The sequence below is a fragment of the Curcuma longa genome, chromosome 5 (genome assembly GCF_044706935.1).
Source record: "Curcuma longa cultivar G26 ecotype Majalengka, Jawa Barat chromosome 5, ITB_CL_G26_1.1, whole genome shotgun sequence".
NCBI classification, from domain to species: Eukaryota; Viridiplantae; Streptophyta; class Magnoliopsida; order Zingiberales; family Zingiberaceae; genus Curcuma; species Curcuma longa.
In genome coordinates this window covers 6,691,713-6,716,603 of record NC_133865.1, presented here as the reverse complement: position 1 = coordinate 6,716,603, position 24,891 = coordinate 6,691,713, and the positions used below count along the sequence as shown (strand labels likewise).

The 24,891-nt window shown below is 40.8% G+C and overlaps 5 protein-coding genes across 5 annotated transcripts; 3 read left to right on the top strand and 2 right to left on the bottom strand.

Moving 5' to 3' along the window:
- The first annotated feature begins 7,641 nt into the window (after nt 1-7,641).
- LOC141830023 (pentatricopeptide repeat-containing protein At4g19220, mitochondrial-like) lies at nt 7,642-10,412 on the top strand. Its single transcript, XM_074717502.1, has one exon. The coding sequence runs from the start codon at nt 7,642-7,644 to the stop codon at nt 10,393-10,395; it is 2,754 nt and encodes a 917-aa protein (XP_074573603.1). The 3' UTR covers nt 10,396-10,412.
- A 1,196-nt stretch (nt 10,413-11,608) lies between these two features.
- On the top strand, nt 11,609-14,521 carry LOC141829343 (eukaryotic peptide chain release factor subunit 1-2-like). The gene is made up of 3 exons (XM_074716794.1): nt 11,609-11,673; nt 12,732-14,179; nt 14,269-14,521. The coding sequence occupies exon 2, from the start codon at nt 12,764-12,766 to the stop codon at nt 14,063-14,065; it is 1,302 nt and encodes a 433-aa protein (XP_074572895.1). The 5' UTR covers nt 11,609-11,673; nt 12,732-12,763; the 3' UTR covers nt 14,066-14,179; nt 14,269-14,521.
- Nucleotides 14,522-14,787: 266 nt separating this feature from the next.
- Nucleotides 14,788-16,602, bottom strand: LOC141830054 (uncharacterized). Its single transcript, XM_074717534.1, has 2 exons — nt 16,475-16,602; nt 14,788-15,420 (listed from the first exon to the last, which is right to left on the bottom strand). The coding sequence occupies exon 2, from the start codon at nt 15,399-15,401 to the stop codon at nt 15,012-15,014; it is 390 nt and encodes a 129-aa protein (XP_074573635.1). The 5' UTR covers nt 15,402-15,420; nt 16,475-16,602; the 3' UTR covers nt 14,788-15,011.
- Nucleotides 16,603-18,753: 2,151 nt separating this feature from the next.
- Nucleotides 18,754-22,006, top strand: LOC141828805 (uncharacterized). The gene is made up of 3 exons (XM_074716195.1): nt 18,754-18,845; nt 20,142-20,179; nt 21,663-22,006. Exons 1-3 carry the CDS (start codon nt 18,773-18,775, stop codon nt 21,774-21,776), a joined length of 225 nt encoding a protein of 74 aa, XP_074572296.1. The 5' UTR covers nt 18,754-18,772; the 3' UTR covers nt 21,777-22,006.
- Nucleotides 22,007-22,332: 326 nt separating this feature from the next.
- On the bottom strand, nt 22,333-24,514 carry LOC141830080 (scarecrow-like protein 3). Its single transcript, XM_074717561.1, has one exon. The coding sequence runs from the start codon at nt 23,956-23,958 to the stop codon at nt 22,537-22,539; it is 1,422 nt and encodes a 473-aa protein (XP_074573662.1). The 5' UTR covers nt 23,959-24,514; the 3' UTR covers nt 22,333-22,536.
- Between the last annotated feature and the right edge of the window lie 377 nt (nt 24,515-24,891).

The window sequence follows — 24,891 nt, the reverse complement described above, 5'->3', positions numbered from 1 at the left end:
CCACCTGCTTTTTAGACTTCCATGCAAGAGGAGAAGAACCAAGAAAAATGCAATAACCTGTGACAGAACGACGATCTGTTGGGTCACTTGCCCAGGTGGAGTCTGAGTAAGCATGAAGCTGAAGTGGACTATCACGAGCATAGAACAAACACTGAGAAGATGTCCCCCTTAAGTACCGTAGTACACGAAGCAAATGTCCAAAATGAATGGAAGTAGGAGCACTCACAAACTGACTCAGAATATGAACTGCATGAGCAATATCAGGTCTGGTAACAGTGAGATAGACAAGGCTGCCTACAATACGCCGATATCGAGACGGATCCTCAAGAGGTGTACCATCAGTAGAACGAAGTTGTAAATGAAGATCCATAGGTGTCGCAGCTGTTCGACTATCTGTAATGCCAGAACTATGAATAAGGTCTTGTATGTATTTGGACTGAGAAAGATAGTAGCCATCTGCCGAATGTAATACCTCAATCCCTAAGAAATAACTGAGTGGACCCAAATCAGACATTTGAAACTGCTCACTAAGTTGCTTTTTCACACAAGAAATGTGTTCCACATCGTCCCCCGTAATCAACATATCATCAACATATAGAAGAAGCAAAGTGCGTCCACGTGGAGAGAGATGAATAAATAGAGCAGGGTCATGATCACTAGGTAAAAATCCAGCAGCTTGTATCACAGATACAAAGCGCTCAAACCAAGCACGAGGAGCCTGTTTAAGACCATATAGAGCACGACGAAGACGACAAACATGACCAGGAGGAGCATCAACACCTAGGGGTGGTTGCATATAAACTTCTTCATGCAAATCACCATGAAGAAAAGCATTCTTAACATCCATTTGAGAGATGGTCCAAGAAGAAGTAGCAGCCACAGCAATAAGAGTACGAACAGTAGTCATATGAGCAACTGGTGCAAATGTCTCATCATAATCTCGTCCTTGAGTTTGCTGAAAACCTCTAGCAACAAGACGAGCTTTGTATCTCTCGATAGAACCATCAGACTTGGTCTTAATTTTGAATACCCATTTAGATGTAATTGGCACTGCATGTGATGGTAGTGGAACAATATCCCAAGTGCCTGTACGATCAAGAGCAGCAAGCTCCTCAGACATAGCAAGTTGCCATTCCGGAATAATAGAAGCTTCTTGGTAAGTTGATGGCTCGACACTCACACATGTAAAACCATACTTGGCAGCGGGACCAATAGTAGCACGATCTCTTAAATTATATCTTGGACCAACCTGTAACTCATCAGGAGCAGTATGAGACTCATCAATATTATTAGAAACATCAACAGCAGGTGAATCAGGACTGGCCGTGGTGGTAGAACTAGATGGAGACACTGTGAGATTTGTGGGACGACGATGGAATACATGTGTGATAGGTGGTTTAGGATGAAATGGAAGTGGTACAGGAGGAGGTGTAGTCCCCTGTGAAGGTGGCGTGATGGAAATAGAAGGAGCATGAATGGGGGTAATATGATGAGGAGTAGTGACATCATCAGAGGATGAGATAGGAGGTAAACACAGGAATGATGTAGATTCTGTGGGAGAATATGAGGGCTGAGTAGAGGGGTTATAAAAGAAAGGGCGATCCTCAACAAAGGTCACATCGCGAGAGATACGTATGCGACGAGAAGAAGGATCATAACACCGATAACCTTTATGTTCAGGACTATATCCTAGAAAAACACACTCAACAGATTGTGCAGTCAACTTAGTTCGCTCACGAGGTGCAAGCAAAACATAACAAGTACATCCAAAAACTCGGAGATGATCATAACTGGGAGAAGTACCAAAAAGAACTTCGCCGGGACATTTGCCAGACAGTTTGGATGAGGGTTGTCTATTTATGAGATAGACAGCAGTAGAAACAGCTTCACCCCAAAAATGAGAAGGCACAAAAGATGAAATCAAAAGTGTGCGGGCAGTCTCTATAATATGACGATGTTTGCGTTCAGCAACACCATTCTGAGCATGAGCACCAGGACAAGAGAGTTGAGCAAGAGTACCCTCAGATGACAAAAATTGGCGAAAAACATCAGACAAATACTCTCCCCCAGAGTCAGAACGAAAAACTCTAATAGGAGTAGAAAATTGTGTGTGAACCATGCGGACAAAAGACTGATAAATAGAACACAACTGAGAGCGATGTTTCATAAAATAAACCCATGTATATCGAGAATGATCATCAATAAAAATGACATAATATTTGTGACCACCTTTTGAAGGAAAAGGTGCAGGACCCCATACATCAGAATGAATAAGATCAAAATGTCTAGCAGAATGAGAAATACTAGATGAATATGGTAGTTGTATTTGTTTTCCAAGTTTGCAACCCTTACAATGAAAATCAGACTCAATAGTTGTATGACCTAAACAACCTTTATTTATTAATGTGGACAGTCGAGACCCACAAAGATGACCAAGACGATGATGCCACTGGGCGAAGGAAGAACAAACAGAACCCGATGTAGCGGATGACACACGAGCAGAAGTTTCAATGGAAGAAGGAAGACGCAAAGTATCCAGGATGTAAAGGCTAGGAACACCTTTACGGCGATGGCCAGTCCCAATCACTTTCCCGCTTCGACGGTCCTGAATAAAACAAGATGAATCATCAAATCCAACAAAACAATTTTGGTCGGTAACTTGACCAACCGAAAGAAGATTCATGGATAACTGAGGTGCAAAAGAAACATTAGGTACAGAAAAATAAGGATTGCAAAGTGAACCCTGATGAGTGATATGACAAGATGTACCATCAGCTGTCCGAATAGAAGCTCCATCAGTGACCGGCTTGCAAGCGACCAACTGGGACTGATCAGATGTCACATGAAAAGAAGCCCCTGAATCAAGTACCCAAGACGACGAAGGAGCAGTAACAGGTGAAGCAGCAGCAATAGACACTGAACCTCCAGGAGTGGAACCAGTACCACGACCACGAGCACCACGGGCAGTACCACGGGCAGCACGACGTGCACGATAGTCAGCCAACTTCTCTGGATGAATAGAAAAACAATTCTCTGGAAGATGACCAGTCTTGCCACAATGCTTACAGGGCTCTGAAGAGAAGCTTTTTGGTACACTGATCCTTTGAGAAGCTGCCAACACACTATGAGAGACAAATGCAGAAGAAGACATAGACTTGAGACGTGTTTCTTCTGCAAGTAAATCAGACAATGCCTGTGCCATAGTGAGATCAGAAGAATTGTGAAGTAATCGTGTACGAATAGAATCATATTCAGCCCGAACTCCCATAACAAATCTGTAAGTGAAAAACTTTTCAATAAACTTGTGTGTTGGGCAAGGAACAGTTGTACACTCTGGTATCATGGAAATCAGTGATCCCATCAAACGATCAAAAGCAGAGTAGTACTCATCAATGGACATATCATTCTGCATAATTTCATGAGTTTGCTGCATAAGATTATGTAAAAGAGCACCACTATCCTGAACATAGCGCTTCTTCAAGTTGTTCCATATGTCCTTAGCTGTTTTGAACTTAGAAAGACTCATAATCATGGATTGTTTAGTACTATTGACCATGGCAGCCATCACTTTTCCATCATTAATATGCCATTCTGTTATTGCAGCAGCATTACTACCATCATTCTTAAGCACAGGTGGAGATTCATTTAAATGAAAAAGTAAACCATAACCCCTTAATGCAGTCTCTACACAGAAAGCCCATTCTGGATAATTCTGACCATCTAAGGTGATATTAATAATTATTGCATTTATTGAAGACATGTTGAGAAATACTCGTGATTAATTTCAATGAAGCTATAATAGGAAGAACCTGGCAACTAGTTCAGTCAGTTCCTTTTCGGTCAATTTCTCTGTTCAGAAACAGAGATTGGACAGGGAGTCGGCGCTGGAGCAGACACAACAGCGGCTCCACTTAATGTTTCTGTTGTGGATTTAATTTGCCGTCTTGAGAAAAGTGCTTTATATGATGATGTGAAAGCAGCAATTAAGCATGCATCAGAAGGTCCACTTAAAGGCAGATGGCACTCGTTGCTTTGCTGTGAAAAGAAAAGCAGATGGCACTCGTTCCAATGGCGGCAGGATAAGGAGAGAATGAACCTTGCTGTCGCTTGCGAGAGAAGGCTTGTAAGAGAAGAACCGGAGGCAGCGTAGCGGTTGCTGGCGCGTCGCGACTGGAGAGGTGGCCGAACGGAAGCCTGCGACGCCGGCGTGAACACGGAAGCAGGCGGCAATCGGTGGAAGCCTCTGTGGCGGCTAGGGCACGCGCTTCAACCGGCGCTGGCGGGCTGACCTTTCGAGGCAGCGAAGCAAGGATCGCTGCAGGGGAAGGAACACGCGCGGCGAAATCAGGAGGAACGAAGTCGGCGCCCTTGGTCGCTTGCTCCGAAGCAGAAAGTCGGCTTCTCCTCTGTTCTTCTCGCGCTGCGGCACGCGGCGACGGAGACGACGGAGACGAGGCGCGCTGCGCGGCGAAAGTCGGCTGCGGCACGCGGCGACGGAGTTGCGCGCTGCGAGGACGCGAGTCGGCTGCGGCACGCGGCGACGGAGACGAGGCGCGCTGCGCGGAGACGAGGCGCGCGTAGGCGACGGGCTGTAGGCGACGGGACAGCCGCGGCGTGTGGAGAAAGAAGAAAAGAAAAAAACTAGAAAGGACGGCGGCGGATAAACCTAATCCCCTGGCTCTGATACCATGTGACGAAATAGGATTTGGAATATCTCATCCAATAGTTACATACAACTATATATAGATAACTAGGGGTTAATATGGGCCTTAACCCTAATATGTATATGGGCTTTAACAGTAATCCAGACTCAAAAGTTCAAAATCATTGCCCAAGGAACTCCAGTTGTGGAAATTGATGGAGCTTGCTGATCCAATAATACTTTATAGTGACAGTAAGTCTGGAACAAGCATTGTTACTACCAGTGATGGATCCTGGGCTATAGTCCAACCCATTTTATAAAATTATTTTCTATATAAGTTTTGTTAAGTATTAGATTTTTTTAACAAAATAAATAAATAAACAAACTGAATTATCGAACACGAAGTGAAGGTGCTGAATTAAAATCGGATTGGAGTCGAACAAAATCCATCGGGTAAGTGTGGAGATGAGTCTATTAGTCCAAATCGGGGTTGATTTGGACTTCATTTGGCCAAATTACTGGTATTGTGGAAGATCTTGAGAATATATTGGTGTGGAAGAAATTTGCATCAAACAACTGATTAGCCCAAAAAAGTTAATCTACAGTGTGTGTCAACTTCAACAAGAAATTAACAAAAAAACAAGTTGTATGTCTTGAGGCCAGCTAGCTAGTGTTATCAGTATTAGTACTAAAATTCCACTATAATATGTGCTAGATCTAAGAAATTAAATGAGGGTGCCTTAATAGTTAGTAAAAGCAACAAAAAAAAAATACAAAAGTCCATGTGATAATTTTGTGAACCTAATGATAGCTAATGTTAAGAGCAATTTAACAAATATATCATTGAGTTCACCAGTAATTTTCAAAGCAAACTTGAGTAATTTACAAAACAAATATACCATTAAAATCTGATTAGGCTTCACTTATTATTTTCCAGTTTGGTGTCAGGATTTTGTGTTAGATTACTCTGCTTATCTCTTTGCATTCTTGAGTTAGATTTTTCTTCATGGTCAGTGTTCTTTTGCTAAGACTTCAAGTGATTGTTCTTGTAAACACCTCTTGCATGCTGAATGAAATTGATTTCAAATAGAATTGTTATTCTTGGATAATTTAATAGTGTAGGAATGGAAAAAGAATTTATATCCATAGTTTAGGAATAGATGCTTCATTCCTATTTCTATGTTGGAACTGCAGAAATTTATGCTAGATAAAAAAGGAACAGCCATCATAAGATAAAAAATCTTCTTACAACTAAAAGTTTGCTTATCCCGTTTCTGGAAAAAAAATCTGATAGATTTAAATAACTATTACTTGGTTGATGGAAGGAGCTGAAGTAAAAGAGAACATCTATTTTGTCAGAATTTGTATTCTAGCCAATTCTTCGAAGTGAAATTAATAATACTATTCTGAAAATTCATCAGGAATCCAATTATACTTGCAAACCAAACATGTATTTAATTTTTACACGGACTTTCTTTTAGTTATTGATAAAGAATAATACTAAATCTATCACAAATGTGGTGAATGGAAACTCAACTTCACTTACTATAATTTTATTTTCTTTGATATGATGTTGCTATCAATAACAGTTTGTCTGAAATGTGTACTGGATCTTGGCTAAATTCTTTTTGTCCTATATAAATATTGTTTGCTTATTCAGTTCTTCATTCTTTACCCACCATGGAGCTGATTAATTCATGTTCGATATATTGATCCAGAATGCTGACTTGTGTATTAGAATTGCCCAAATAACATTGCCAACATCATTTTTCAGCATGATGTTTGATTTATTTCTCTCAAACTCATAACAAACATAATTTCCTTTTTAACATATAAGCATTGTGAAAGTAGTATCAGATCATATGTAAATAGTCACTAAATAAGGGGTATCCAATTAAAAAAGTTGCTCTTTGTTTTTCTCTCTGTGGTTGAAGTTGCCCATGTTTTCATTGATTAATAATGTTTACTGCTTTCAGTTGAGCATAAGTAGATGATCCAGAAAAAATATCTTTTGAAACAATAAAATGAAACGTTCAAATATTGCAACTGATATATTATTGAACTATTTTGATTCTGCAGCTGAATTGTTAGTGAATGGGGAAATTGTTCAAAGGCCTCCCGAGATACAGCGGAGAATTGACCAAGCAACCATGCATAGAAATGACAGAGATAGACCCAGATACAACGATAGAACCCGTTATGTTAGGCGAAGGGAGAGCCAGCGATGAACTGATCATTCTTGTCATGTTAAAGTTTTGTGCTACTTCTATGCTATGAGAAGCTCCTCCTCAATGCCATATCTTTAATGTCTCAGCATTCTTCCTAATATATGCTGTCTGGTCGTGGTTTCTTATTCCTGTGAGGGTGACTTATCACAGTTATGTTTCCTGATGGTGACTCCAAATAATGGTTGTTGATTCTTTGCAAGTGGTGGACTAAAGTTGTGTCCATTTAAATGTTATTGCACTCTAACAAGATCCAAAAGGGTTGGGTTGTTCATGGACAAAGATGTCTCCTTCGCTATGAACTATAAAGTATATCTTTCTTGTGTTTTTATACTTATTATTTCAATATTTCAACAGGAAAGTTGTTCTTTTTTGTGAGAAGGTACCATAAACATGGCAGCTGAGGTATAAGCAGCGAACCTCTGAAACAAAAATGTCATAAATCCTAAACCAACATGATGAAAATGAGAAAATTTAAGTTCTTTCTAATAGTTTTGTTATCCAATAAAATAGTGTTGCTTATGATAATCTTTTTAATACTTATTTTCATTACGTTTATAGCTAATTTTACTTATGATAATTTGAATCCTGATGTGGCTCCCTAAATTTTGTCATCACAGCTTCAATCGCCTCTACTATTTAACACCAGGACTTCCATTTGCAACGAGAAATTTTAGTCAATCTTTCCCCTGCCGAGTAGAAAGCAGTGCACATAATGCACTCGAACCGATCCATGTCTGCAGCACTGTCCCAGTAAGAGATTGAGGAAGGTGGATGGTGATGAGATCATTAGGACGGCTTGCTCTTGGCAGAAACCTCCCCTCCAGGATCCCAACATCACCATTGCTATTTCAGAGTTCCAGATTTTTAAACTCAAGTCCAATCTCCAATGTTTCAAATACAATTTCGTTCCACAGCCACCACCTGTTCGACGAAATGACTGAACCGACAATTTTATCCTTCCGCTTTCTCAGTCTCCTAAAACACAACTCTTTCGAGCTGGATCATGTCAGTTCTGTTCACTGCTTATCACTTAAAACCAACACCTTGTCTGACCTTTCGGCCCGTACATCCCTTCTCACTGCATATGCTGGGGCTCGGGATTTGGACTCTGCACGAACCCTTTTTGATGAGACTGTCACTAGAGATGTAATCTTGTGGAATGCAATTATCAGTGCGTTTGTTCTTAATTGCCATTTCAGAAGTTCTATACTTCTGTTTCAGGAAATGGTTGAGAAGTTTGGAGAGTTTGATTCTACGACACTACTGATCGTGCTGTCTGCCTTTTCTCGCACTCGCAATCTGAAGTATGCAACAACTTTGCACGGCACCATAATAAAGAAAAGATTTTGCGTGGATGTTAATCTCTGCAATGCTTTGATTGATATGTATGCTAAGTGTGATGACATTAGTTCTTCTGAACTAGTTTTCAAGGAGATGGAAGTCAAGGATGTGGCTTCTTGGAACTGCATGATCAATGGATGCACACATAATGAGCTACCTAAAAGGTCATTGTACAATTTCAGAAAAATGAGATGCTTGAATGTCGAAGCAGATTCAGTGAGCCTATTGAGTGCGATAGCAGCTTGTTCTTTGCTCGAAGAATTATCAGGTGTCGGTGAATCAGTGCATGGCCTTGCAATCAAAATGGGATATCAATCTGTCGTCACTATATCAAACTGCCTTATTTCACTCTACTTTGCACATGGACATATTGAAGCAGCAGCAATGGTGTTTAAAGGTATCATAAACAAGAATGTAGTTTCATGGAACTCCATGGTGAGTGGATTATTGGATAATGGTCAAGTGAATGAAGCATTCATCCATTTTCTGGAAATGCAGTCAAAATTCATGATTCGTCCTGATGATACTTCATTAGTAGCAATCATTCCAGCTTGTGGCAATTCGAACCTACTTTATGAAGGGAAATCTATTCATGCATATGCTTTTCGTAGGGGAACAGACACACTGAGTTCTTCAGTAGAAAATGCATTGCTTGGCATGTACATGGAGTGTGGTGATGTTAAATCTGCAAATAATCTCTTCAAGTGGATGCCTTCAAAGGACATAATTTCATGGAACACAATGATATTTCAGTTATGTCAAAATAGTTCCTTAAAGGAGGAGGCACAAATCTTATTCCGTGAGTTGCTTCGAAGTGAGCTGAGATGCAACATGATTAGTTTGATGGCAATTTTTCCTTCATGCAATTGTCCTGAAGATCTTAACTTTGGGAAGGCGCTTCATACTTGCCTCATCAGGTATGGGTTCTCACATAGTGTTTCAGCTGTCAATGCCCTTATGCTAATGTATATCAACTCCGGATATCTGCATGCTTCTGCCATTTTGTTAGACAGCATTCTAGGAATATCGGATGTTGTATCATGGAACACATTGATAGTGGGTTATGTTCAGAATGGTTCTTACAAGGATGCACTACGATATTTTACATTCATGCACTCCTTTTTTCCTGTGAAACCTGACTCCATCACATTCGCTAGCGCTTTATCAGCATGTGGGCACTTAGCATTGTTGCTTTATGGCCAATCTCTGCACGGGTTAGCTCTGAAGAGCCTTGTAGATTCTGATGTCAGTGTAAAGAATGCATTACTAACCATGTATTTTCGTTGCAATGATTCTAAGAGTGCAGAGGCATTGTTCAAAGTGGAAGCTGACAGAAATGTATGCACTTGGAATTGTATGATATCCGGTTTTGTGCAGAACATCGAAGGCGGCAAGTCTTTGAAGTTGTTTCGAAATATGGAAGGCGTACCAAATGAATTTACCATTGTTAGCATCCTGTGTGCATGCACTCAACTAGGAGATCTGAGACATGGAAAGGAGGTTCATGGCTATGTGTTCAGGTTTTTCCTAGAAGAGAATACATTTATATTGTCAGCACTCGTTGATATGTACAGCAAGTCTGGAAGACTAGACATTGCTAGTCTAGTTTTCGAAAGCTCCAAGGAAAGATCAGTTGCCTCTTGGAACTCAATGATTTCAGCATATGGGATGCATGGGGAGGGAAGAAAATCCATTGAGCTTTTTACAAGCATGTGCAAATCAGCTGTCAAAACCACCAAAAGCACATTTGTTGCTCTTTTATCAGCTTGTAGACACTGTGGACTCGTCGATGAAGGATTGAAGTTCTTCAACGATATGTCACAGAAACACGGAATTGAACCAAATGTCGATCACTGTGTTCATGTGATTGATATGCTCGGTCGTGCTGGAAGACTTACAGATGCGCAAGAGCTTATAGAGAAATTGCCTTTCAAAGAAGAGCCAGGGCTGTGGGGAGCTTTGCTCAGCGCTTGTCGCGATCATGGCGATCTCAGTATAGGCAGAACAGCAGCACAAAAGCTATTTTGCTCAGAACCTGAGAACACAGGCTATTATGTCACACTTTCAAACTTGTTTGCGAACTGCGAAATGTGGAATGAAGCTGTGAAGACGAGAGGGTTGATTCGTGAGAGAGGATTGCTAAAGCCACCAGGATGCAGTGTTGTTGACGTTCTTAGCAGCTGACCTTTTGCTGCCTTTGTGCTTTATGTGTGCATACAATACAAACTTATGGCTAATCCATTGTTGACAAAGCAGATTCTCCTGCAGCATCAAGGAGTTCATCTTATTCTCAATTTGCCAAGTTCAGCAAATTTAAGCTTAAAAAAATATTATTTTTATAACAAATAAATAACTTATATATATATAGAAATGTTATGCCGCACGACTTATCTTGCGCGATCCGTGCGCAACACCTTTATCCACCGCCGCGCTGTCGCTGCCCTTGTTGTGCCGTCCGGCCACCGCCGGCCACAGTCTCAAGCGCGATCGATGCGTCGCTTGTTGGTGCTTTTTCTGGTGACAGATTTCGACCGGATAGTGGTCGGAATTCGACGAATTTGCTCCAAACGTGACCCCTGCCCGCTCACCGCCACTGCCACTGCTGGCCAAATCGCGGTCGGATTCAGTTGTGGCCAAGGAAGTTAGATTTTAGCTAAATTGCGATTTAGCCGGCACTGTCTGACCAAATCGCAATCAGATTCCGACCGGCCGAGGAAGACCGGCGAGGACACTAGCCGGTCCTTCCTCGGCCGATCTCCGATCGCGATTTGGCCGGAATCCGACCGTGATTTGGCCGGCAGTAGCGGTGAGCGCCAGGTCGGTCTTGTTTTCGAGCAAATTCATTGGAATTCCGACCACTATCTGGTCGGAATCCGTTGTCGGACAGAGTGCCGACGGAGCGTAGGTGAGCGGCACATCGATCACGGCCGTGGCGGTAGCCGAACAGGGCGGCAGCAATGGCGATGAGGATCAGGGAATCGCGCACGGATGTGTACGTGCAGGGTAACATTGATAGCAATCTCGTTTACTAGATATTAGTTGAAATGGTCACCGCACGATAAGATCATTTTCCTAACGCATGTCGGCGCGACGTCGTTTACATAGACATAGATACCCACGTCACTACCCGCTCAAGGATTAGATGTACTCACTGGTTGGCGCTGGTAACGTTTGGGGTACGTGGACATCGAGTGAGATGTTTGATATACGTTACGTTTTGTGCTTCGCTTGAGCTAGGAAAGCACTTGTTTTATGCGGAAAGCCGTAACGCGAAAGAAACTACAGCGAGGCTTTTGTCAGCCGTGCGATTGAGTCATCTCCACGGCTGAGGAGAGAGAGCCACCGCCTTGGATTGTTTATATATTCGCGTCTCGATGCAACGCTATCGCTCTCCACGATTGACGCCTCGCTGAGAAGGAGCCCTCGCCGGCTCGTCGGAGTTGTTCGAGGGAAGTCTTTGAGGTCGATCTCCTTCTCTTTCCTGCTAACATTTTATGTTTTGTTGGCCTTTTACGATCTGAAATCTGTCTTACGATTATTCTTCACTTCATGTTGCTTGAATCATATGAATTTGAAGTTTTTTTTTTAGTGAGAGATGCGGTTCTTCGCCTACTCGATCGTTAACTCATGTATGCATTATGGTTTTAGCGTCGGAAGCGTTGGTGGTAAAACAGGAAGAAAATATCTTGTTTGCATAATCAACGTTGTCAATATTTCCTCTCGATCAACTTGTATTTAGATTGTAGAGCCAAATTAATAATTATAGATAGATTGTAGGGTTGGCTTGTTCATCACAATTTAAAATTGGCCTAGAATACCTCACATCTGCCCCCCTTTTATTTTCTGTTTGAGATTTATTAGCATGTTCTGTTGTGAAACAAGGAGGGTTCATCAATTTTTTCTGGATGTTTGGTCTACGAAGCTTCCTCTATTTAGGAAGATGACTATTCTTTCTGGTGAGACAATTTTACTGATGATCAGGTTAGGTTTTCTAGCTCGATCTATTTAAGTTTCCTGTTAAAGCCAGGGTTAGATGTATTTTTTGCTATCCGATTGCTATCAAGTCTTTTTTATTATTATTATTTTCAGGTGTGTCCTTGCTTCTTCTGTTGGGAAAACATGGATGCATGCTTTGAGGTCCATGCTTATTTGATCTTTGAAAAATTGGATGGAATCTGTTCTTGGTTATTACAACTATTTGTCAGAACCAAAGGTCACTGTTTCAACTGGATGTATGTGGAAGTCTCAGTTGTTTCAATGCTTGAATTGTATGGAAAGTCAACTACTTTAATTAAATGTAACCGCATCTCCTTTTGAGGACCACGATATACAGAGGTTTTTTGTACACCTTAATTTTAAAAACATGATAGTAATGCACCTTAATATTAAAATATATTCTAAAAGAACTTCTGCATTCTTTCAGATATTTCAAAATATGGTATTGCTATGGGAAGCTTCTGGTGTTAGTTGTAGAATTTCTGTTCCTTTTTCTTGCTCATATTACTTAAAATCCTTTGCAGGTCCCCTGCAATTCTGCAAACGGATATTGGAAATGGAGGAAACAGATAAGAACATACAGGTCTGGAAGGTCAAGAAGTTAATCAAAGCTCTGGAATCAGCCAGAGGTAATGGCACTAGCATGATTTCTTTAATTATGCCACCTCGTGATCAAGTGTCTCGAGTGACTAAGATGTTGGGTGATGAATATGGAACTGCTTCAAATATCAAAAGCAGAGTCAATCGACAATCTGTATTAGCTGCTATTACTTCTGCTCAGCAAAGACTCAAGCTTTACAGCAAGGTTCCTTCAAATGGACTAGTTTTGTACACAGGAACCATAGTTACTGAGGATGGGAAAGAAAAGAAAGTCACAATTGATTTCGAGCCATTTAAACCTATCAATGCATCTCTTTATCTCTGTGATAACAAGTTTCATACTGAGGCATTGAATGAACTTTTACAATCTGATGACAAGTTCGGTTTCATTGTTATGGATGGAAATGGTACACTGTTTGGCACTTTAAGTGGGAACACACGCGAGGTGCTTCATAAGTTCAGTGTTGACCTTCCAAAAAAGCATGGACGAGGAGGACAATCAGCACTGCGGTTTGCTCGACTTAGGATGGAGAAGCGCCATAATTATGTCCGCAAGACTGCAGAGCTGTCAACACAGTTCTTTGTCAATCCTGCCACTAGTCAGCCAAATGTTGCTGGATTAATTTTGGCTGGATCTGCTGATTTTAAGACAGAGTTGAGCCAATCTGACATGTTTGATCATCGATTGCAGGCTAAAATTCTCAATGTGGTGGATGTGTCATATGGAGGTGAGAATGGTTTTAACCAAGCCATCGAGCTATCTGCTGAGATTCTATCAAACGTGAAGTTCATACAGGAAAAGAAATTGATAGGTAAATATTTTGAGGAAATAAGTCAAAACACAGAAAAGTATTGCTTCGGTGCGGACGACACCATGAAAGCCCTGGAAATGGGTGCTGTTGAGACACTAATAGTGTGGGAAAATTTGGAAGTAAATAGGTATGTTCTCAAGCACAGTTCTAGTGGAGAGATCATTGTCAAACATCTTAGAAAGGACGAAGAGACGGATCAATATAACTTTCTAGATTCCAACACATCTGCTGAGTTGGAAGTGCAGGAGAAAATTTCACTCCTGGAATGGTTTGCCAACGAATACAAGCGTTTTGGATGTACACTTGAATTCGTCACCAACAAGTCTCAAGAGGGATCTCAATTTTGCCGAGGCTTTGGTGGTATTGGTGGAATTCTTCGCTATCAGCTCGACTTGAGTGTTTTTGATGAGATATCTGATGGAGAATATGAACAAGATTTTGAATAGCAATCAGCCAACCATTCACCGGATTCGGTCCAGGGAGAGCCCGTGCTGGCCCAACCTGAGTCCGAACTGGTACTCCCCCAGATAAAAGCGCACACTTCAAAAGCAATATCAACGGTTTGTTAACTCAGCTCTTGTAGTTACTGATTTATGATGCTATAGTCTACTGCCTTATCGATCTCTGAGAAGCTGCCCATCAAATGCAGGTCACCCGGGACTAGATTAAAGCCAGAAGATGGAAAACTTCGATGCAGGAAAAAGTGTGGTTAATGTTGGAATGAGGAATCAAGCAGTGATAGATAATACCAATTTTCTGTCATCACTTATGTTTCTCAACTGAAGCCTTCTTCCCGATATGGAAGAGTTATCCTTGCTCCTTTTAGTTTAAAGCTTGATGCTGTTGCCGATGATAGAACCATTTAAATAATCTTAAATCATAATAAGCATAGCTGTTTGTTCTACTGGTACTTAAAATAGTAGTTATTATATGGTTTAAACCCGCAGTTTGTTGTAATTGCATCGTAAAATAAACACTTGGTTGATGTTTCTGAATGGTTTAATTCTGCAGATTTCGTAAATTCCATCCTTGTTAGGACAATGCCAAGTAAAATGAGAATTTTAGTTTCAACATGATTGACCACTAAGATCCAATGTTCAACTTTGTTAATTTATTCAGTTGCTTTGCTAAGAACATGTAACTTTGATTTCGTTGCATCACAGAGAAGTAGAACAAGCCACGATGAACTTTGTTTAGGAACTGCAAAATCTTTTGGGGACTGTGAGTAGGGTTATCACTACTGGTACTGATATGGCTATGTATCAAGCATCCAACGCCACAATTCTGAAACTGAAGATTCAACAGTTGCTAGTGGCTTTACAATCCTAACAAGCCGACAATATATGTACAATAAGAAGCACTCTGATAACAGGCTCCACATAAAGAGAAGTCTCAGCGAGGCTGGTGAATGATGCGGCGAGGGCTGCACTTTGGGTGTATGCATCGGACAGGTTTGTCCCGATATTTACCCGGAAACAACCGAGGCCTCGTGCCTTTTTTCGGAGATTTGGCGCTCAGATTCATGACTAATGCCTCCACAGAGTCAGTCTCAAACATGTCTTCGCCGGCAATCTCTAATTCCCTCAACTGATGGAGCCAGTGTTCCACCTCCACAGAGTCAGTCTCAAACATGTCTTCGCCAGCAATCTCTAATTCCCTCAACTGATGGAGCCAGTGTTCCACCAATGCCTGCAACGACCGCACTTGTTGAAGCAACATCAGAACAGAGAGTGGGGCATTTGGGTTCACAGACGACCCTCCTACCGTTCCACTCATTGACATTCAAACCGCCTATCGCTTACTGAAAGAAAGGTAAACAAGCAGAATTAGAATGCTTCTTGACTAAGTCGACTCCAATCTATATCAAAACTATTACTTTAGACAGTCAAATTCGTATTCTGAAAGCAGAACTGTTGTTCACATTTTTGTTTCAATACTTGACAAATGATTCTGCATTTCTACTCTAACATTACTCAGTTTCTGATCTAACTGATGTGAATAATTTGACAAGATGCAAGTTAGAAAGACATAGAAGAAGGAACACATGAACCCTTGCATGAGTTTCATGGATAAGACATACAACAGCAAGCATTTCTCCACTATAATTCTGCCAGGTAAAACTTTTTTCATAGATACTGATAATGATATAAACATTTCAGAAATTACATTACTACATGAGCAAAATCGAGTTCCTTCAGAGACCTAGGGATTGTTCAAATGAAACACTAACATGAAGCCAATCTCAAGATCTCAGATGAAACTACAAGTCAGAACAAAAGAATAGGATAAAAGAGAGGGAAATCAGAGAACATATTTGTGTTGCTAAATCTTAGATATCAAAGCTTTGCATGGAGCATCATGTGCAGGCTACCAATTGATCTCAAAAGTTCCAGATTTCAAATCTTATGGAATCAAGACAAAAATAATAATAATAAAAAGGAACTCATAAAAATCATAAGCTAAAGTCTGGTGAACAACGGAAACTATGAGATATACAAGTACTGATCTAGTCGTAAAAGCTAAACAAATTCTAGGGGAAAAAAATCTTTTTCCTTCTTTTAAATACATAAAAACTCCCAAGCGAAAGTTTGCAGAGACTAAAAACAAGAATCTTTCAGCATCCAGCAACAAATCGCAGATCATAAAGAACCTTGAGAAAGAACACAATCTTTCATGCTAAAGTAGCTAAGAAGAGGTTTGGACGACCGAACCCTAATGCCGGAAAGAGATCGGTTTCCCAATTCGTTTGCCCTAGATCATCCCAATGCATTAACAAGTAAATCTATATATATGGTGAAAAAAATATTTTTGGTATGACATTCAGAGCGAGCAATTACTCATGGACTATTAATTACCTCTGAATATCTCTTTGAGAAACCGATGAAGCGCCCTGTGATTGGGTTAGGGTTGATAAGGAGACGGAGTTGGTATGGTTTTCCGTACGAGCTGTAGGTTCGGATTACTTGAGGCTGTGGTGTGGATTAGCACGAAGCAATGTGGTACCACCTAACACATGGCCTGATGCTTATTACTCATTAAAAAAAATTAATTAAGATATTCAATTCTTACAGTGAGTAATCTTAAAAATAAATAATTTAATTTTATAAATTCAAAAAATATAAATGAACAATCCAAACATCATCAGTTATTTAAATTCCATAGACGTTCGAAAATATCTAATATGAAATTCAAATCCATGTTAAAAAGAAAGCAATCCTACCTTTTTATCATCTTACTATACCCGTCAGGTAGAGTGTAATGAAATTCAAATCCATGTCTAAAAGGAGGTAAATCAATCTTACCTTTGGTCACGACGGAGAAGGATATCGCCACCGAGATTTGAACCCTTGCATTCTACTTTTTACCATCGTACTAGACCCGATAAATCAGAAATTGACGTTGATCAGTTCGGATAAAAATTATATTGCAGGTTGACCCTTAACCTTAATCGCCCAACCCGGTTACAAACGGTCCCGCCATATCACGGTTCATCACCTCAGATTATTATATTAAAAATTTTAAAATTTATTTAAAAAAGTGCATTTTGAAATTTACCACAGCACCTCAGTCAACAAAGACATGTTGCTGAAATTACACTTGAATTTTGTCAAAAATCCAGTTGACTGACTTTTCTCATCAGTCGACTGGAGTTAAATACAGAGTTAAATACTCACTGATGACACATGTCTCCATACACCTTTGAACCAACTTGCCAGGCCAGTTCTAGTTCGGCCCGGCTAACTACCTTTTACCATCGTACTATACCCGAGGGGTAGAGTGTAATCGAATTAAGCCAAGTTGAATAGTAAAAGGCTCAAGCTTAACTTGATTCATTTTTCCCTAAACTAGAGTCTGGCTCAAGTTCGATTCAAATTTTAATTCTTAAGCTTGAACTTAATTCGTAATGAAATTAAATAGTGTACGAATGACTCAAGCTTCATTCAAAAATAATTCATTTAAAAATTAAACAAGTTTAATTCAAATTTAACTCGTTAACATATAATTTTTATAATTCATATAATATTTAGTTATATATATAAGATAAATGAATCTCATAACGAATATGATCGCAAGTGTCTTAACGAACACATTCGCAAGCCTCTTAGCGAATATGTTTACGAGCTCACAAACTAATACTATTAAGCTCGAGCTTGGTTCAATAATATTTTTAAATTTGAAATCAGACTCGAGCTCGACTTATTAACTTAATCAAATAATTTTTTTTTCTAATTAAGATCCGAATAGTTTGCAAGCAACTTCATTTACACTCCTACTTAGGAGCAAAACCTTATTAAATATATAGGGTCTAAGCAGCCAAGCTAAGGTTAATGATTTCATATTACTTATTTGAGCCGTATTAAACTTCTAGAACCTTTTATATTATCACGCATGGATGGGAAGGAGGACAGGATATCCTAACTATATAATTATGTGAATCCTTTTTTTCTTTTTTCTTGAATGATAAATTTTATGTTAATTTCTTCACCGAAATATATAAAGGATTAATCTTAATATACTCTCACATCTCTACGAGTGTATATTTTTTTATTATTTTTTATAATATATTGATTTATACTTTAAATTTAATATCTTATTCTAAAAATTACTACAACAAAGAGATTTTTTCCCGCATCATTTCACATACTTAAAAAATCCCACATATCAAGCAACAATATTATTTAGATATTTTATTACAATTTATTGATTACATAAAATTTAAAATCAAATAAATAATTTTATTAATAGAATATGAAATTCTATTATTAATTGATTTTTTACCATTTAATTAATTTTAAGGAGTCATCACTAATAATGTGCAATAAAAAAAATGATAATCCCAGTAGATGGTGTTATTACTTTATTAAATGGAAAAATTATACAAATATTTTAAAAAATTTTATGATCAATAAATATAAATTTAGATAATATTGTATACTACAATAAAAAAATTGATCAATAAATATAAATTTAGATAATATGTATACTAATTGAAACACTACTAGAGATTTAAGTTAATCAAAATCATCATGAACATATTAAATAATATTTAATAATTGAACATATTAAATATTAAATATTTAATAATATTTACTATTTAATGATATTTAAGTTATTAGACGGGGTAGGGTTTAGGATTCATCGACTAGACAGAAATGGGGAGAGACAGCTGCTTGGCTCGCGTCACGGCCGGAGCGGCGATAGGCGGATCGATCGGCGGCGCAGTCGGTATGCCTTTGCCAGCCCATATCTCTGCTCTTCATCTTCCCGTCTTTTCGTTCGCCGATCGAAAGCTCCACCTAAAATTTTCCTCTTTGCTCAACGAGTCGTCTCTGCGTCGAAGATTCATTTTTTGTTATAGAGTAGGTGATTTAGGTTTTAGTCCGTGGGATGCCAATATATGCGCTTTATTGTCAAAAGATTTTTTTTTGTTTTGTTTTTTTACTGTGTTAGAAAGACGAGTGCTCTTTTCTTGTAAGTTGATTGATCCGCGTTTTTGTCTATAGACGTGAGGTGAGATGGATTCTCTTACCAAATGGCTCTTCGTTTTTGTAGGATGTTGAAACTTTTGTCGCTATTCCTCAATGCATAGCAAATGCCAGACTGGATAAGAATCGGAAATCTGTAATTGACCAAGTTAACTCATAAAATCATGCATTATGCCATAGTTAATACCATAATCGACCAAGTTGGGTCGCATGTGCAGCCACTTAGGGGACTACATAGCGACTGCATATGACATTTGTGATTTTTATGTGCACGCAAAATTTTTTTAAAAGCTAATTTAGAGTCAACTAAATTTACTTAATACCCTATGCATTGGTGTACAATCATAGGATCCATGATTCATATCATACAATATGACACAATTCATATATAAAACGATACAATTCTTACATATGAATTGGAAATGAAAAGAATCATAATGGTTTGTTGCAAATCCTATTTATTTGGTTGGAAGAGAAAGAAATTAATTGAGAAGCAATAGTTTCATCTGTTTACTTGAAAGAAAATGAGGGCAGAAAAGGAAATGAGAAATCAAGTTTGTGCCATTTTCATTCATTTTGTCTTCCGGAATTCAATGAAAACGAATGGAAACTTGCAAATTTCTCAGCACCTTAAAATTTTTGTTACATGCAAACTTCCTTCCAAGTAAATGCTAATGCCTTTCTTTACATGTCCTTAACTTGCAATCGCTTTTTCCCCTTCTATTTCCTTTCCTGCAAGTTAACAAAACATTAATATCTTGATATCAAACTTCTAGTTTTTTGGTATCTGATACTTGATACTAATATGGGACAGGGAAATTGTGTTTTAATTTACCAACACTGTGCACTGACTTAAGTGTTGTCTTGGTCTATTAGATGAGAAAATGGACTCAGATTTCTTAATGTGATTTTGAGATTCTTTGATAATATAGTTCTTCTTATCCTAAAATAAGATTTTATTTAATTCAAAATTCTAATGTATTTGTTTCCTTTTTCTATTATGCATGATATATCTGTATTTTCTAAATCCTAGCAGGTGCTGTCTATGGGACATATGAGGCTATCAGATACAAGGTATTTATCCCAGATTTCTATCTTCCTACAAGAATTTCCTCTTCTTTAGTTTGCAATTACTATTTAATACTTTCCTTTTGTCTGTAAATTATTATATTTTCTGTATTGGTTAATTGACCTAGTATTCTGGCAATATACATATTAGAAGCGATAAGTTTTATTATGCTGTATTTACTTTGACAGATATAAGAGGGGGGGAAATGATATAGAATATTTGATGCCTCTTGTTTACTGATTGCTTCACTCAGAATGAGAACTTGAGGATGTGGTTAACTCCTCAGGAACTAGACAAACACCTATGTTTTCTATGATTTAAGTAGAGGCCTCAAAACTTCATGGTATTTGTATACATGCTCTTAGGTATACTATATACTTACCAGATATAATTTTAATTTGATTCTAGATTATTTATTGTACTGAAAAATGGTTGGTGTCTAAATTGATTGTTGGCTGTTTTTTCTAAAATTGGATAAAAATTGTAAATGCAAAGGCTAATTTAAATGAAACTATCATGTTGTTGAAGTTAATAGCTGTTTAGTAGAAGCTCCTGCCATACAGAAATGAATATTTACCATCATAATTCCATGTGTGATGAATATTGGTTATAGTGTTTGCTTGCACCCAAAGCACCAGCGAATGAGCTCCTAAGCCTCCTATATTATTTGTGTCGAGCAGTTCGGTTGGCATTCCCCAATCATTTCACTTGTGTTAAATCACAACAATTGAAAGAAAAATCTCATGGTTGTTGTCACTTTATTCTATTGTTCAATTAGGATCAACAATTTGTGTAAGAGGGCTTGAGAAGAATGAGGAGATTAAATAGAAGATGTCTTACACAGAACTTGAGTAGTCAAAATAATCAAAAGATCCTTGAAGATAGAGATGACAATAACACACTTATGCAACATGGTATATGGATGACGTTAGTTGGTACAAATGCAGATACGAGGCAATGGAGCTTTCTTTCTTCCTATACACATGGTCCAACCTTTGGTAAAAGGTTGTCCAAGTACTGATCATGGTTGGGTGTAGAATGTACCCTCCTGTCCATGATATCAATTGTTATGTTTCACATTCATGTTGATGATGATGGTTCAATTTTTTTTAACATGTTAATTTCTTAGGTGATCTTATTACAAAAATATCCGAGGAAAAAGATGAGGGATGTTTGCTGGAACTCTTCTGCAGTGCTTGTTGTTTGTCCATCTTGGCACTGATGATACTGCTTTTATTAATTTTGATCACGGGCTTAATAGATCTCGGAACCAAGATACTATCTTTCTCTGGCATCTTGTGCCTAATAGAAGTGTGACCATGTTTCTGGCCAATCTTTTAGCCCCTTTTTATCCCATGTTATGTCTGGTCTCATAAGCCATTTGTTGATTCTTCTACATTCGAGGTTGCCAAAGTGTCTAGATTTTCTATCCATTGTTCTGAGACTAAACAAATTTCATTGTTATATCGTGAAATATGTGATGAGCAGGTGCCTGGATTGTTGAAGATTAGATATATTGGGCAAACCACTCTCGGAAGCGCAGCAGTTTTTGGACTCTTCATGGGAGCTGGGAGCTTGATACATTGTGGAAAATCGTACTGACTTCCATTGTAGTTGTTTGAGAAGCTTAGCATTCATTAGTTTTGATGCATTAAGAGCATGATGTATCGTGAATGTATCACTTTCTTTCAGTCAAATTTAAGCATCCAATAATTTTGAGGGGAAGTCAATTTTTTGTATCACATAGCTAGATTTTTATGTTCTTCAATGTTTATTTCCTCAACAAGCAGCTCTGCCCTTGTGGAGGAATTGCTCATCCATAAGAACAGTAAAGCAAGAGACCAATGGGGTGATACCAAGTCCACACTAAATTTTCTCTTGATTTCTTGTTATGTAGATTCTTTTTATAAAATAAACTATACGTAAAATAGCTTTATACTCTCATATAAGAAAGTTCCTTTTCTAAACAGTGTATGCTGATGATGATATTGGCATCTCGAGGGAAATGAAGATAAGGTAGGATAGATGCCAAGAACAATCTTGGTCCTACCACGCCATTATCCTCAGTCCTTGCAGATGAAGAACTTTCCATCATCCATCATAATTGCATAAGCTACAATAATAAGTTGTGCCCTGATCCTCTCTTATCTCGTTTTATCTTAATAGTTGGATTGCGTTACTGAAAGTTATCAAAAATTCAGTGGAGGATCGATTACAAAATGGAAAAGAAATGGAGGAAAAACATACAGAAACATTCTTGTTCCAAATAAGTTTGTGCATTCCGCAGGGCCAAAAAGATTATCTACATGCAAAAAAGGAAACAAATGGAAACGGAAAAGAAGCTGACAAGTTGATCGTACCGCTAGCATCGCCATGCCGAGACGGAGAAGAGCGGACGGTCCTGCCAGCACATCATGAGGCGGCCGCCGCCCTCCTCCCGTACCTTGTAGCCGTCGCAGCCGAAGCCCTGCAGCAGGCGGCTGGCCTGCAGGAGCGCGTAGTAACCGAGCGGCACGGCGGCGAAGCCGGCGGCGTTGAGCCGCCGCGCCCACTGCTCCAGCTTCTCGTGCCGCTCCTTCCTCTCCCACCCCTCGCACGCGATGATGTTCTTGATCTCCTCCCCCAGCAGCATCTTCTCCAGCCGCAGCCGCTCCACGGACTGCCGGGGGACAGTCGAGTCGAGGCAGTCGAACAGCGCCGCGTAGTAGAACAGCGCCTCCACGAACCGTTCCGTCAGCGCCGCGCTGTTGTGGTTCGACTCCTGCTCCATCACCACCATCAGCTTCGGCGACAGCCCCCACAGCGCCGCCAGGAAGCTATCTATCCGCGCCGGCGACGTCGAGGCGAATGGCGGGGATAGTACCGAGTCCGCGCTTGGGCTGTGCCCGTTCGCCCCATGGTCCTTGTCGAGGTAATCGCCTAGGGATAGCTGTTGGGTGATTCCGGCCGGTGGGGCTCGTTGGGCCGCCTTGCGGGCGTCGGCCGAGTCGTTGGTGGCGAGCAGGGTGTGGAGCTGGAGGACGGCGGTGATGGCCAACGCCTCCCCTGTTTTAATGCGGAGGCTCTCGACGTCGAGGTTGTCTAATTTGCTCACCACGGGGTTGAATTGGAAAGGAATATCAAGCCGCTCGGCCTCCTCGGAGAGGCGGATGGCGGTGTGGTTGAGAAGCTCCCGATGCTCGTGGACGGCGGTGAGCTTGAGGTGAGGTGGGCCCTCTGGCCGCGCCCTCAGCCCCTGGAGAAGGGCGAGCCACGGGGTCGGGTCGGAGGCATTGAGGTCGACGATGTGGACAACCTTCTCGCCCTCCATCGCCTCCATGATCGCCTGGTTGGCGACGACGTAGGAGAGGCGGAGGAAGGGACAGAGGTCGAGGAAGTGGCGTCGGGCGACGGCGGCTTCCGCGAGGGGCAGGACCACCGCGCGGGCGGAGTCGAGGGCGTGGTAGAGCCCCGGCCACATGCGGATGGCGCGGCGCGCCAGCGCCTCCGTGAAGTGGGAGGCGATACGCTGCATGGCGTCGCCATCGGGGACGGCGAGCAGCGCGATCTGCTCCAGGAAGGCGTTGGCGCGGTCGAGGCTGCCCGCGGCGACGTGGTTGGCGCAGTTGAGGAGGAGGTGGATGAGGCAGAGCCCGCGCTCGTCGGACTTGAGCTCCCGCAGCCACGGCGCGCACGGCAACAGCGCCGGCTGCGAAAGAGACATCAACGAGAAGCTCTTGAGCGGCGACGAAGTCACCGACGACGAGCCGTCGTCCTGGGCCACGTTGCCCATCAAAGGCACCATCTTGATCGCCGACACAACAAATAGAGCAAAATTTACAGAAATCACGACAAAAAACCCTAAACAGATCGAGCTCGGGAAGACGAAGCAACAAAGCGACTCAAATCCTCTCAAAGGAGTCGCCTTTTCCCCACAACTCTCTCTCTCTCTCTCTCTCTCTCTCAGCTCTAACGAAGCCTTAGAAAATCTGCAGAGGAAGCACAGAGAAGCGGAGGAAAAAGAAGAACTGTAATCTCACAAGTTGACAAAGGAGTCTCCTTTCGCCATCAAAACTCCTGCGAGGGATCCAGAAAGCAAGCTCGTCGTCTGGGGCGAGGCCTCGGATGCTAGAAACACGAATATCTCCACAGCAACGAGTCTCCCCCCGCCTCCGGAGCAGGCACACCCAACTTCCCACTTCCCACCTCAAAAGCCAAACCAAAGCAGGCGCGGTTAAAAGGAAAGTAGGGGAAGGAAGGACGGACGGACCTTGGACGCAAGAGCCAGCGCCATAGCGACAAAAGCGAAGCCTTTTTGTCCGCTTCTCGCTTCTTTTTCCTCGCACAGTAGCAATTATGACGCGAGGTGGGGGGTTTGCTTGTCGCGGAGCGCAGAGAATAAGAGCGGCCTCTTTATTCCGTAGCCGAGAAGGAAGAGGCCGACAGGGGCAGAAGCAAACAAAAGATAGCACTCCCTGTGAAATTTGTCTCACGCGCGGGTGAGCGAGCGAGTGGCGAAGGTGCGTCCAAGCGTTGGCTCTTGGCGCGTCGCGAGCGGCATGGCACCTCGCCCTGGCTTCATCCACCGGCGGATAAGGACAGGGGGACAAAGACGCTCGGGCAGGCAGGCGAGACAGGTGATGGTGCCCTTTTGGCCCTTTGGTGGCAACACTGAGGTAGCCCTTTTGTTGCACTTGTTTGACTGCTTTATCTCTTCAACTTACTCTCTCTGTTTTTT

Excerpts from the sequence above, each read along its gene's own strand:
- LOC141830023 (XM_074717502.1), top strand. The coding sequence starts at position 7,642 with ATGGTGATGAGATCATTAGGACGGCTTGCTCTTGGCAGAAACCTCCCC.
- LOC141828805 (XM_074716195.1), top strand. The coding sequence starts at position 18,773 with ATGGGGAGAGACAGCTGCTTGGCTCGCGTCACGGCCGGAGCGGCGATA. Across the intron at positions 18,846-20,141 it reads ATCGATCGGCGGCGCAGTCG|GTGCTGTCTATGGGACATAT; the intron begins GTATGCCTTTGC and ends AAATCCTAGCAG. Across the intron at positions 20,180-21,662 it reads ATGAGGCTATCAGATACAAG|GTGCCTGGATTGTTGAAGAT; the intron begins GTATTTATCCCA and ends TGTGATGAGCAG.
- LOC141830054 (XM_074717534.1), bottom strand. The coding sequence starts at position 15,401 with ATGTCAATGAGTGGAACGGTAGGAGGGTCGTCTGTGAACCCAAATGCC.
- LOC141830080 (XM_074717561.1), bottom strand. The coding sequence starts at position 23,958 with ATGGTGCCTTTGATGGGCAACGTGGCCCAGGACGACGGCTCGTCGTCG.
- LOC141829343 (XM_074716794.1), top strand. The coding sequence starts at position 12,764 with ATGGAGGAAACAGATAAGAACATACAGGTCTGGAAGGTCAAGAAGTTA.